The 14,185-nt window shown below is 42.7% G+C and overlaps 1 protein-coding gene across 1 annotated transcript in view; it reads left to right on the top strand.

Moving 5' to 3' along the window:
• The window catches only part of RBPMS2 (RNA binding protein, mRNA processing factor 2), a 30,771-nt gene extending 24,320 nt beyond the window's left edge, over nucleotides 1-6,451 (top strand). Inside the window, exons 7-8 of the mRNA XM_026684073.2 lie at nucleotides 4,807-4,874; nucleotides 5,095-6,451. Of these exons, the coding sequence (XP_026539858.2) occupies nucleotides 4,807-4,869 (63 nt within the window). The 3' untranslated portion in view covers nucleotides 4,870-4,874; nucleotides 5,095-6,451. The remainder of the gene's footprint in view (nucleotides 1-4,806; nucleotides 4,875-5,094) is intronic.
• The last annotated feature ends 7,734 nt before the right edge of the window (nucleotides 6,452-14,185 follow it).

Genomic DNA, 14,185 nt, shown 5'->3' with positions numbered 1-14,185 from the left:
TATGAGTCGCCCCGTGGATGGGTTGTACACACAATGGGGTATAATCTTTCCTAGTCTCTGGTAGCCTCCAGATGTTTAGTATGGGAAGAGACTGGCTAAGGATGATGGGAATTGAAGGGCGATGCATCTGAAGGACAGCAGGTTGGTGAAGAACAAGCATCTTCAAAGGAGGTTCAGCTAGTTAGACCATCTACAGTACTGATGCTTTTCCTCTTATTGAAAATAAACATCCCAGTTTCAATGATCTGAGAAGTGTCTTGAGCAAGGAAGGTCCACAGGTTCCTAAGGGAGAGAAGCTTCGAGGATGGAGAAATTCCTTGAACCTTGTTCTAATGAACTAATGGACACCCAAAACTCATAACCTCTGTTGCCTCTCAGGGCCGGTTCCTCCACCCCTGACCTCACCCAAGAAATGTCCTCTACCCCCTGGCCTCTACTACCCATCAAACAAGCCTCTTGCCCCCTCCACAATGGCCAGTTATTGGTTGAAATGACCCCTCCTTTGATGTCTTCAGTGACCTGCAGCCAGGATGCCTACGCAGGCTAGCCCTGGGACCTCAATAGTCCTGACTAACCCTTGCTAGAGTGGACTAGTTCATTCCCAGAGGCCTTTCCAGATGGGCCCGTCAGGAACAGGCTGGTAAGACGAAAAACATCTCTCTGCCATTTGGGGCACAGTGGGTTGTTTTGTTCTTTTCTTTCTCTCTTTTTTTTTTCCTTCCAACTTTCTGCAAGCTTTTATTTTGTTTTTGCCCCCATCTGTTCCTTAGCAACCCAATGCATGGGCCTCCACGCTATTCACCCACCCAAAAAAGCCCAAGCGACATGAAAAAAAAACCCCAGGCATTTCTCTAACCCACCTCTGGCCAACTTGGCGCATATGATACGGGCACCACAGCATGGCACTTCTTGGGCTCCCCTTGGAGCACCGATGGGTTTATCCCACCTGGGGGAGGAGAGGAACCACCTGAGGAGGTTTCCTGTCACCTGGTGGTATTAAGAGGGGTGGGTGGGAGTGCCTCCCGACCACCTTGTTTCACTCACCACATTCACCTGCTGGGGGGGGGAGGGGTGATGTTGTAGTAGTAGCAGTAGTAGCAACAGCAACAACAGCACAGAACGAATTTAATTTTTTTTCCCCCCACACAGTCAACTGGCACATATCAGTCACGCTATGGACTCCGCCAGGGAAGGGAAAAACCCCTCCCTTGGCTGGAATCTGGAAAAAACAAAATATCCTTTCACACTCTTCCCCTCCCTCTCTTTCTTTCTCCCCCTCCTCCTCCCAAAATGAGTAAAATTCTGACGTTGACATGATGATCCTGGAAAAAGGAAATGTAAACAATCTGCGTCAATGTGTCTATTAAGAGACCGCGGAAGAAGTCATGATTGGAAGGGGCCGGCGGTGACAATATTTAAATCCGAGAGTGGCCTGACTAAGCAGCAGAATTTTACTTCTGTAGTGAAATTGGCAAACGGTCGGCCTTAAGGTGAGGCGGCCTCTCACCTTGGAGGGGAATGCCTCTTCTTAAGGCAGGGCCAGAGATAGGTGTCTAAAAAAAGGTGCTTTCTGTTTTGGAACTGATTACGGGTGTGCAGAGGTAAGAAATGAACTGAAAAAGCATTGCACGGTGGGTTGAATTATTGAATTATCGTGTGTATTTAAAAGTTGTTGGGGAGAAGCTTCATTGCAGGAAGTGGGCTGGCATCAGGGCAGCTGCTTTGAAGGCATTTCCGCTCCCAAAGGTGCTTTTTTCAAGAGGCAACTGGACTTCCTTTGTTTTTCCTTGAAGATGTTTCACTTCTCGTCCAAGAAGCTTCTTCAGTTCTGACTGAATGACTAAATCCTTACATTCAGTCAGAACTGAAGAAGCTTCTTGGACAAGAAGCGAAACTTCTTCAAGGAAAAACAAAGCAACTATGGGACAACCATGACTTGGATGAATGAGAATCTACAGAGACAGTTGTGTTCTCAGGTGCTTTGTTTGAATGCCACCAGAGCACTCAAGAGCAGCGCACCGATTGGCCAGGACAGACCCTTCTCTCATGCAGCTGCCGGAGCCACAACTGATTCCAGATGTGCGGGGGAGATGGATTTAGGAATCTGGGAAGTGCTTTTAAGCTACAGCTGGGAGGAGCTGATATGAAACCGTAACATGTTGATGGCTATCGAATGGATCACTCCTCAGCTTTGCAGGATTGTTGGATGATCGGAAAAAAAGAGATTGGCAAATGGGTGAAAAATGAGACCAGCAGATTATCATGAAAGTTCCTGGACCTTTGAACCAGAAGGTGCTTCTCAGGATCCAAAAAGGAGCCCTTGAAAAGTACCAAGTATCGATCACAAACTGATTAATGACAGTCTCCTTTTTTTTTTAGAAGAACTAGAGCGTGGGTGGCTACGATCTTCCTGGCAGTTTGCAATAGAAATGATAAAAGTTCCTATATGTGTTATTTGCTCAAACTAAAGTTCATTTAGGGTTGTGTTTTAACAACTACGAAGAGCTATTTAAAAAACAAGTTGAGAATATGCCATTTCCCTAAACTCCAGTCCTCGCTGACTACAGTGCTCCCTTCTAATTCAGTAAGAACTGGATTAAAAATGGAAGTAAATGTAATGTAATTCACAAGGGCTAGGGCCCCCAAATTCTGCAAAACAGACTTGGGATGTTGGAATAGTGCTTTTGTCCTAATGCAGTGGTCCCCAAACTCCACAAGTCTTAAAGTTGCACAAATCTTAAAGTTACCAAGTTTGGAGACCTCTGTCCTAATGAATGATATGAGCGCAGAGTTATTTTCTTAGAGTGGATTGGTTGGAAGAATCCAGTTCCTCTTCTAATCTCTGGTTCTGGATAATCCTGGTCAGAGAAAGGCATTGGGGAAAGGAATCCCAGTTGGGGAAGGAAATCAAAGTTGTGGGAGCTTCATCCCTGGAGGCTTTCAAGAAGAGACTGGCTGCCATTTGTCAGAAATGATGTAGGGTCTCCTGCTTGGGGGGGGGGTTGGACTAGATGACCTCCAAGGTCCCTTCCAACTCTGTTAATCTGTTAAAGCTTCTAATTGGCACTTTTCACCCAAATGTAGAATAAGGAAAAGGAGCACAAATTCCAAAACTCTGAAGGTCTTTCCATAAAGAGCCATTAGATCAAAAATATTTTTGTTCCAGCAAGATAGACTTTGGTTGAACTTTAGGAAGAAGTTTTTTTACACAGTGGAACAAGTTAAGGATGGGACCAGTTGCTTGGAAACTGATGGGCTTGGAGCTCTTTGAACATTGTCCAGACAGCCAGTGGGGGGATGCTTTGATCTTCCTGTAGGAAGCAATGCATTCAAATAGGCAGCCTGCAAAGACCTCGCAGCTGTGAGACTAATATTGTGTTGTTGAGCAAACCACGTTAGCTGGGCTTAAGCAAGAGAGCAGAAGAAGACAAAGTGTTGTCATTGTAGCCATTCTATGATACCTGTTAATTTTTACTCCCCAGAGGCCCATAAATGTCAGAAAAAAATGCAAAGGCCAGCAACCACATGATTACGAACTGATAAGCTAGAGGAAAAATAAAGAACAGCTGTGAACAAGGGAGCATTGACTAGCAGAGAAGCACTGATACAGATGTTTGAACGATGTTCACCCCAAGAAAAAATAACTCTGAAAACAAATCATAGCAAAGTAGGGCAAAGAATTGGGAGAAAAGGAGATTCAAGGATATGATCATAAGGAATTTTTCTTTTTTAATTACCTTTTCTTTGTGTCTGGAAGAGAATTTAAGAACACTTTGAGAGACAGGTGAAATGCTGCCTAAGGAACATTCTGAGAAGAGACAGCTTAGCCCTCAACTGGAAAACAGGTAGAGAAAGACACGGAGGAGACCCTCTCCCTAGTTTCTCAGTTTGTAAAGGAGACAATGGGAGATTTGTACTTTCAGACCTGCGAGATTCTTTTATTGTAGCCTTACAATGAATCTCATTTGGTTGTGATTCCTGAAAAGCTGGATTTACCTGAGAGAGGGCTCTTACTTAAGCCCAAGTGACATGGAAGTGGCCAGCCAAATCAGATTCGCTGGTTCCTTCTTAAGGACCACTTAAAAAAAAACAACGAAATTCTTGCTTGCTACACTGGTGAGCCTGCTGCATTTGTTTTTTTTATTACCTGGCTTTCTTTCACCAGGTGTATTTTCCTGCAGATGGGTTTATGAAGAATGGGTGGGATTTAGGCCTAGCGTGCTTAAAACTAGGAGAAGGTGCAGAAAAAGCGTTGGTAAGCTATGTACTTGAACAGCCTACATGTGGAATGATGGGGTGATAAAGAGTATGAATTGGATGTAATAAGGGGAGTAGAAGATTAGGCCAGGGGTCTCCAACCTTGGCCACTTTAAGACTTGTGGACCTCAACGCCCAGAGTTCCTCAGCCAGCTTTGCTGGGAGTTGAAGTCCACAAGTCTTAAAGTGGCCAAGGTTGGAGACCCCTGGACTAGACAACCTTGAGTGGCTGTGGATGACCTGGTATGATACAGCTGCCCTGTTTTCGACTTTGGAATTGCCTCAAAGGTGATTTCAAGGCCTCAGAAATATTCTCCTTATATATAGCTAGTCTACCCTTTGAGATGTGAAGAAATTCATTATGAGGTCTGAAAGAATTCTTGCTACTACGAAAGCAACATAAGCCACGAGTCGATAGTTCTTTTTTTGGAGAATCTTGAGCACCATTAAGCCTGGGGGACAAACGCATCCTAGGCAGAGGGTTTCTGCCTACTCTTGGTTGACCATCTTACTCCTCCCACATCACACACTCTTATCATTCTCTTCTAGATGCGCTGGTACCCTCCTTCTGACGCTACCCAACAAGGATGGAAGTCCCGGCAATTCTGTTAGTTTTAGTGAGTATCAGGTTACTCTAGGAGTCCTGCGTGTGGGTGGAGAAGACATGAGCTTCTCTAGTGGGGTTCTTTTCAGCCAGTGGAAGGTGAGTGCCCTCTGGCTAGAAAACGGCCTGGGAAATGGGTGGTCGATGCACCTGTCCTCCATGCATGCCGGTGGGGCTATGATGAAAGACGTCTGGAGTTAGCCTTCATAATATGTTCTCTTGCTTTTTCCAAGAGCTGCTTTTGGCCCACATTTCCCCCTCTTGTCTCTCCATGGACTGATGCATGAAGGACGAAGGAGTCTTTGGGAACCTCTTGTCCCGGCCTTTTCTCCTCCCGGACACCATCAAAAGTGCCGAACTTCACTTGGCCGTCTTATGAATGAAGCTATGGATTTCCCCCTCCAAAACTGTGAACGTCAAACTCCTCCGTCTCTTCCCCTTCTCCCAACTCCCACCCACCCCCTCCTGTTGCTGAGTTCCTCCTCCTGCTTACCTTTTGAGTCCTTTCAGGAGAAACTCAACCTTGTTGATACATCCGCTTTGGTGTGGGCGGTGCGTGTACGTATGTTCCCAGCTGGGATGCTGGCACGCCGTGCGGCCTAGCTGCGTACAGTGCAATATCCAAACTTTTCTTATCCAGAACCTTGTGTATGCAGTTTTGCTGAAGGAAAGCAAAAAGACAATTCAGTTTTGCATGTTTTCTGGCATGACTTTAAAACACTTTAACTTGGTGGGTGTGTTGAGTGTGCAGAATTCGTTTTTGGGTCTAGCATTTGTGTAACCATAGCTGTAGATCTTGGACTAACTATCGATCACTAAACTTTTTTTTTCATCTTGCTTCTGTCAAGATTTGTCTTTTGGAAAAAAACTAAACCCTCTCTGTCTTTTCTCTTTTCCTCTTCTCTTCCTCCTCCTCCTCCTCCTCCTCCTCCTCCTCCTCCTCCTCCTCCTCCAGGGTATCTTTCTCTGTTCAGCCTTGACTAGAATTTGAAATTAAAAATTTTCTTCTCCAAAGTACAGTGCACTGGGTTTCCGGTTCATTTTGCCCTTTCCCAATTTAAGTCAGGGTTATTGGGTTTTTTTTTGTGTGTGTTGGTGTTTTTCTGTCAAACCTCTATCTGTAGAACAGCTGTAAAATATTTCACCTTTTCCTTCCACATCCTTTGGATTGGAAAGAATCCAGTCTTGCCAAATCAGCAATCCTTATGGGAATACCGAACAAAGATGTAGGAGTATTTTTGTACCATGTGTAATAAGGAAATATTTATGCATCATGCAAAGATTTTGTGTGGTTTTTGTGCAATTAATTATTAAAGAGTAAAAAAAAAATAACTGTAATCTGTAAAATGAGTTTAATGTTTAGTTAAAAGCTTGAAGAGAAAGACTTTTTTTTCTGTAACTGATTCAGTCAGGCATAGTAACGAGAAATTGCACATATTTTTTGTTGTTGATATTTTATTGCTTGGTATTTGAAAGTCCTTTAAGTATTACCTTGAAACCATGGCTGTCTCGCTTGTATCAAGATTGTTGAATAAGTTGCTATATCCTTTGAGAATGTGAAACTGGATAATATATGAATTGTACTCAGTGGCGTGTTGGTAGATTCTTTGATGCGTGGAAGGGTTTTTTTTCATTCTTTGCACTTACCTGGGAAAATGAGGTTGAGGGAAGAGGGCTGCATTGGTCTACGGTTGAACGTACATCTTCAACCCATCTTTAAAATGTGCCCTCTTGGAGATGATAAATCTGTATGTGATCCAATACCACCAAAGTGTAGAATGCAAAGTCTCAGAACATTTGGATAAATATTGATGTTAGAAATAGAATGTTGTTTATTTATTGATTTTAGATTCCCTCTTTCTAAGTCTTGACTTGCCTGAGAAATAGATTAAGCTGAGACACAATGGATAGCCCCAAATCACTCATCTAAAGGTGGATCTCAACGTGGGTTTCCTTACTCCTAGCCTTAACCACTACACCGCACCGGTTTTAAAGACCTACCAAAAGTCTCATGGAAAGTAGTTCTCCAACGAAAGACATTTACTAGTAAAATTAGGAAAGAGATTTCGAGAATAGCCATTGTCCCTCAAAAAGAATGTGAAGGATGTGTGCTTGTGTTTTATTTTTATAGTTATAATGTACACTGAAGATTAAAGGGATGTGGTGGCTCAGTGGCTAAGATGCTGAGCTTGTCAATCAGAAAGGTCAGCAGTTCGGCGTGTAACGGAGTGAGCTCCCCTTACTTGTCCCAGCTTCTGCCAACCCAGCAGTTCGAAAGCAGGTAAAAAATGCAAGTAGAAAAATAGAGACCATTTTGGTGGGAAGATAACAGCGTTCCGTGCGCCTTCGGCGTTTAGTCATGCCAGCCACATGACCATGGAGACGTCTTCGGACAGCGCTGGCTCTTCGGTTTTGTAACAGAGATGAGCACCGCCCCCTAGAGCCAGAAACAACAAGCACCTATGTGCAAGGGGAACCTTTACCTTTACATTGAAGATGGCATTTAAGTTCGTAGTACGAGGTGCAATGACAATAAAGTAAAGTAAAAGCATATAATCAAATTTCAAGTTGTTAGTGTCCACAAAATCATCAGTGGAGGTGCCACATCCCATGGTACTCTTCATGTCAGATAAGCCACATCTGTTCCTACCAAATTAAAAAAAAAAATCAGGTATCAAACATTAAAAAAAACTATCTCCATTGGGCAAAGGTAAGTTCTATCTTCAGCACTTTGCAGTTCTCTGAAGGCTAAACATTTCAGTGGGGATGAGCTAATCAGCCATCACAACGGAGCTCAAAATTTCTCTTAAGGGAAAATCCCTGCAGTTGATAAGTTAGTAACTCGGTCGTTAAGTGAAACTGGCTTCCTCATTGAGGAACACTGCCACTGTCATAAATACGAGTCAGTTGTCAAGTGTCTGAATTTTGATCACATGAGATTCCACAAAGGTCCGTAAACTGTGAGAAAGGGTCACAAGTCACTTTTTTCAGGACTGTTGTAACTTTGAATGGCCGCTAAACAAACTACTGGGATCAAGGATTACCTGTATACCTGAAAAAAGCGTTGAAAAAAATTCACAAACTCTCATTAAGGGCTCTCGCGAGACTTCCGTTCTACAAACCAACACCAGCATTACCTAAGATTTAAACAAAATGTAGGACTCCGTAAAATATGGCTTAATATAACGGGTGATCTTTTTTTCTATTTTTTTGCCTTGGGTTGTAATGATTTGGCCCCTTCTATTTTTCCCCTGTTTAGTGTGACTTTTTTTTTTTAAAAGTTGGCCTGTTGTTTCTTTCCTAGTTTCCAGAATATTTTGCCCTGATATACAGTAAATTGTCTTCCCTCTGTGTCTGCTGGGAGTTGGATTGTATGGAGGCAGCTGCTCCATTAAGCAGGCAACTTGGACTGTAGTCATCCCAAGCAAGCAATGCTTGATGAATAAATGATAACTTTTAGTCAAGTTGAAACAATTGCTTAGCCAACCGGCATTTTCATGGCTGCAAAGGAAGTTGCTTTATTGCTGCATTCAAGGACCTTCCTAGATTTGAACAGAGGTTGTGTGTGCTGCCATAGGGAAATTTGCAGTAAACAGCGAAGGAAATGAATGTAACAAAAAATTATATTTATAGACTTGCATAATCATTTTAATTCTTGTCTATCTGCACTCCGATTAAAAAAAAAAAAAGCAATTTGGGTCATCTTCAACTTACAACAGGAATTGAGCCTGGAATTACGGCCTCACGTGACTGGATTTCAAGTTGCAACAGGTTGTGTTTTTTTTTGGTGATAGTTAAATAGATCCATTTTCCTCAATGGACATTTTTTTTCCCCTGGAAACGGGAAGTACAAGCTGGAAACTGACCAAAAACAAAATAGAAAATTGAAGTCACATGACCACAGGAAACAAACACCCGTGAAGGTGAGCCAGGTTGCCAGGCACCCAAAATGTGATCACACATGACTACGGGATGGTATTCAGCCACCGTAACTTCATAACCAGGTCATGGGTAGCTCGAGGGAGATTGGTTGTAACTTTGGTCGCTAAACGACATCGTAACCTGAGGACTTAACTGTAAAATTAACTCAATCAAAATAATGAGGAAACAAGCCCAACAGAACTCTGATGCCATCCTCAATAGTAGCCACAATTTAGTGTCAAAAAACTCCTACCAAAGAGTTATCTCTTCACAAACATATAGGACGGTTCAAAGGCCACGGATCTTGTGTTGAGTTTTCAAATGCTGCTCTCCTTTTCAGCTTGATTTAGATTCTGTTATGTTTTTATAATTTGTGCTCTCCTTATCTGTCGTAGCTGCATTTCCACATGGTAAACCACAACGGTTAATTTGGGTTTTCATGTCATCGGGCCCCAAGTGTGTGAACTTATCAAGAGCTAGAGGCTAGCCTGGAGGCTGTCCGTGGAACATGGAATGGCTTCCCCAAGTTCTAAATGAAGGTGGTTTCCCCAAATTTAAAGTGGCACCCATTCCAGAGGACATGCTAAGTCTTGGATGGGTGTCCTTCTGTACTTGTCGGAGCCATGCAGGGCACAAAGCTACTCTCACTAACTTGTTTCTGTAACTTAACTTTGTGTGGAAGAAGGGACCATAAGCTTGCTTTAGAAGGGAATTCCTGAGGCACTAAATTTAGTCTTTGAAGTGGGGGCCTCCAACTGCTCTCCTTGTAGAGTAGAGTAGAGTAGAATAATTCTTTATTGGCCAAGTGTGATTGGACACACAAGGAATTTGTCTCCGGTGCATATGCTCTCAGTGTACATAAAGGAAAAATAAAATACATTCATCAAGAATCATAAGATACAGCACTTAGTGATAGTCATAGAATACTAAATAAGGAATCAAATCATACTAGGAAACAAAACAACATAAATTGTAAAGATACAAGCAACACAGTTATAGTCATAAGTGGGAAGAGATAGGTAATAGGAAGGATGAGAAGAATAATAGTAATACAGTCTTACTAAGTAGTTTGACAGTGTTATGGGAATTAGTTGTTTAGCAGAGTGATGGCGTTTAGGAAAAAACTCCTTGTGTCTAGTTGTTCTGGTGTGCAGTGCTCTATAGCAGTGATCCCCAACCTTTTTTACGCCGCGGCCCGGTATCCCCAACCTTTTTTATGGCGCGGCCCGGTACCGGCATTAGCTGGGCGCCACCATCTTTTTTTGATGAAAAAGTGCTTCCGGTGACCTCACCGGAAGCACTTTTTCATCAAAAGATGGCGGCGCTAAGCGCTCGTGAGCTTTTCCGGGTAGAAATGGCTTTCACCCGGAAAAGCTCACCGAGCGCTGCGCCATCTTTTGATGAAAAGTGCTTCCGGTGAGCTTTCTACCCGAAAAGCTCACCGGAAGCACTTTTCATCAAAAAGATGGCAGCGCCAGCAAGCCAGCGCCCGGTAGGACTTGTTCCACGGACGGTGCAGTCCGCGGACCGTGGTTGGGGACCCTGCTCTATAGCATTGTTTTAAGGGTAGAAGTTGAAACAATTTATGTCCAGGATGTGTGGGGGTCTGTAAATATTTTCACAGCCCTTTTTTTGACTTGTGCAGTATACAGGTCCTCAATAGAAGGCAGGTTAATAGTAATTGTTTTTTCTGCAGTTCTAATTATCCGTCGAAGTCTGTGTCGGTCCTGTTTGGTTGCAGAGCCAAACTTTTGGGTGTTGACTGCAAGAACAAGAGAGAAAACAGAGCAAAACATTGTTCTAAAGCAGCCGTTGGAAGCAAAAGCTTGAGCTATTTTTCAAAACTCTTTAATGGGAAGAAGAGATCCAAAGTCTATATATCAACAGAAAAGAATGTCTCATCATCTAGGGCAGTGGTAGTCAACCTGGTCCCTACTGCCCACTAGTGGGCATTCCAGCTTTCATGGTGGGCGGTAGGAGTTTTGTCCCCTACTTTATAAATCACCATTACTGTGGAACCGGTGGGCGGTTTAGAGAAAATTTTACTATTAACAGTGATACAAAAGTGGGCAGTAGGTATAAAAAGGTTGACTACCCCTGATCTAGGGTTTCATGACCTTGAAGAGATGTTGGAATCAGAAGAAATCCTCAAGGCATAACAGCTTTTAACGTTTATCCACTGCATTTATGGTCAGAGTGACTGAGTCATGCGCACACTATGGCTCACAAAATCCAACCCAAACTCCATGGCAGTTTAGTATGTTGAGCCAAGGGATGTGTAGAAGTAGGAACAACCATAAAAAGAATGACAACACAAAGATTATGGTTCCACCATGACGGTGAAGAAAAGATTCTAAAGAAGTCAATTCAACTTTGAGTTGCTTTTCTTGAGGAACATTTTCACACACATTTTCTTAACTGTGTTACTGGTCTGTTTTGCATATTGACATCTACACTAATTAATAAGCATGTTTCTTCTTGAGAAGAATATTTTTCCAGCCCTTTACTATCTGAGCATTCTGACGATCGCCTTGTAATTTTCAATCCTTTCCCAAATAAGAGGCAACCATTGACCCACCTTGCATGAGTAGTTATCACTTGCTATCTAATCCGTCTTAACTGGAAGTCCTTTTTGTATGTAAAGCTCAAGTTTTGTCATTAAGCTCTTGTTTCTTCTCTTTAGAACCGGGGTGTCCAACCTTGGCAACTGTAAGACCTGTGGACTTCCATTCCCAGAATTCCCCAGCCTGGGGAATTCTGGGAATTGAAGTCCAGAGATCCTGAAGGCGCCATTATTGGCCACAAATCTTAAAGTTGCCAAGGTTGGCCACCTCTGCTTTAGAACATCTCCTTCCTGCTCCCAATCCACCACTTTTCAATGCCTGTGGATCTGCTTCTTCCTTGGTGCCTGTTTAGGCACCACATTGATTTGGGCTGAGCCATTCCCACCTCGCTGTCTTGTCAAACCAGCCATGTTCTGCAGTTCTGCTCACCTAGGCATAAATGGCCCCCAAGGGGCACTAGAGTCAAGTGTGGGACCACTATGCTGTTTGAATTATAGAGGAGATTCTTTTAATCCTGCATTAACACGGACCGACCATAAATAATTCAGCGCCCCTGTGCTTGCATTGAGTTCTTGCATATGTGTGCTGCATACGTATCCCACTTTCTCAAAGTAGGTCATAGCAGCAGTAGCTGTCCTAGAAAAGATGCACTTTTCCTTCTGAATTTATCGCCAGGTGCACATACAGCAGGCCAAAAAATGAACAAATCCTATCCTGAATTTGGATATTATAACCAGCGTCGTACAAGACAAGAATAACTAGATTGGGCAATGGGTTATACTGAAATCTATACTATCATCCGGAACCTGCTATTTTCCAGGTGGGGTCTTGCAACTCAATCAGAAGAGTGGGAAGGGACCTTGGAGGTCTTCTAGTCCAACCCCCTGCTCAAGTAGGAAACCCTATACTATTTCAGACAGGTGACTGCCCAGTCTCTTCTTAAAAACCTCCAGTGATGAAACACCCACAATGTCTGAAGGCAACTTCTGTTCCACCCAGTTAATTGTCCTCACTGTTAGGAAGTTTCCTCTTAATTCCTGGTTGCTTCTCTCTTTGATCAGTTTCCATCCATTGCTTTTTGTCTTGCCTTCTGGAGCTTTGGACAATAAGTTGACCCCCTCTTCTTTGTGGCAACCCCTCAAATACTGAAATACAATGTCATGTCACCCCAGTCATTTTCTGACATGTTCCCTGGCATTATCCAGCTGAAATTGCAATTTGGCACCAGAAAGGTACGGTTTCCTCATTCCTATGTTATATTTTAGCTCTGGTTATGTCTAGAAAGAACAGGTAGCATCAATGAAAGCTAGGACATTTCTCTTTAATTTCACCAAGCCATGGTTTGTTCAACTAGACCACGGCTGGTTGGAGTAGCACAACACTGAACCAAAATCAAACCAAATACTTAAAATGTTTTTTTTTTTTTTTGTATGTTCACACAAACCAGGCCTATGTGACCCTAGGCTACAATTGCTTAAGAGAAGCTAACTCTCGTTTCCAGCCTCAGAAAACCATGGCCTGCTGTGTTCATCCAGTCCTCACAATCATTTGCTTTGTCTCACAAGCAAAATCATCAATCTTTCAACACAGATTACTGGCAGAAGCTCTTAAGGATTCACGCACAAGTCCAAGATGCCCCACATAGATTTGGACAAGTAAACTTCAGGAGGCTGAGCCATCTTTTTGTGCTTCTCTCTCTCTATAAACTGGTTTTTGGAACAAAATTCTAAGCTTGGCTGTGGTGCCATCTAGAGGTGTATATTTCCTTTCTTTGGGAAGCGGATGAGACCTGGCATTAAATGGGCCCATTTTTCAATGAAGAATATCAGGTGCATGGCATGAATGAAGCTGTTGCAAAGAAGGACATCTTGAGCTCCTTCCTCTCTTTGCAACACGAAGATGGGTGGACTTCAACTCCCAGAATTCCCCAGCCAGCTCCTTTGGAGACATCTAAGTCTGCCATTTTCCTCACCAGAAACCAAGTCCTGCCTTTGTGCAACAGGTGTAAAAGGGGGAACAAGCTTCATTCATAAAGGGACAATTTGTATTTGGTTTGGGATCACATGACGGCTTTGGGTGTTTTCATGGCAGAGTGGTGGTCTTGTGTTTTGAGCCCACCTCAACATTTTGTGCTCATCTTGGTAGGAAGCTGCTACAACTCTTAGGAATAAACCTATTCTCCAAACATCTCAATTCTCTTCTGGAAACGTTTAATACTAATTATTGTCCATAGAAAATAAACACAAGCCCTCACCTTTGTTGAGATGTTCAAAGTTTTATGTTTTTTGTTGGCTTTGCCAAGACACATATCAGTTTGGTGCAATTTACCAAACATCTTTTATCACTGTTGTCATCAGGTGCCTTGCTTTTATTTGGAAGACGAGACACACAAATCAAGAGTTTTCACTATGGAGGGGTCATAAGAAATTATCCATCTAACATAGATTTGTATTGCACTTTATGAGAGATTCTGAATATGGTTATTTTTGTCAAATGACTCCTTATCTCCTGGTCTTCATGTGAAACAATGATCATCATCTTCGGAGAACTGGTTGGCTGGCACTAGCCTGGGAAAACATTGGTGCAGCCTCTATATAAATCTCATATCACACTTAATATCTCAGCACTTAAATCATACTAGTTGTGCTGCACGGCGTTTATATACATACCTTTTATGGACATTCACCGCAGATATAAAATGCTTATGATCTGGCCTTTTATAGGATTTTTGATTAAGTTTCTTTAAACAAAAATCAGTCAGAAAAAAGTGCCTCTGGACTCCTCTTGTTCCAAAGGTGCCTTTTCCAAAAGGCAATTGGATTTTGTTTTTCCTTAAAGA

The sequence above is a fragment of the Notechis scutatus genome, chromosome 11 (genome assembly GCF_049901735.1).
Source record: "Notechis scutatus isolate UNSWTSFEM ecotype Mainland chromosome 11, rNotScu1.2, whole genome shotgun sequence".
Classification (NCBI taxonomy): Eukaryota; Metazoa; Chordata; class Lepidosauria; order Squamata; family Elapidae; genus Notechis; species Notechis scutatus.
The sequence above is the reverse complement of the archived record's forward strand: the minus strand, read 5'-3'. Positions and strand labels throughout refer to the sequence as shown.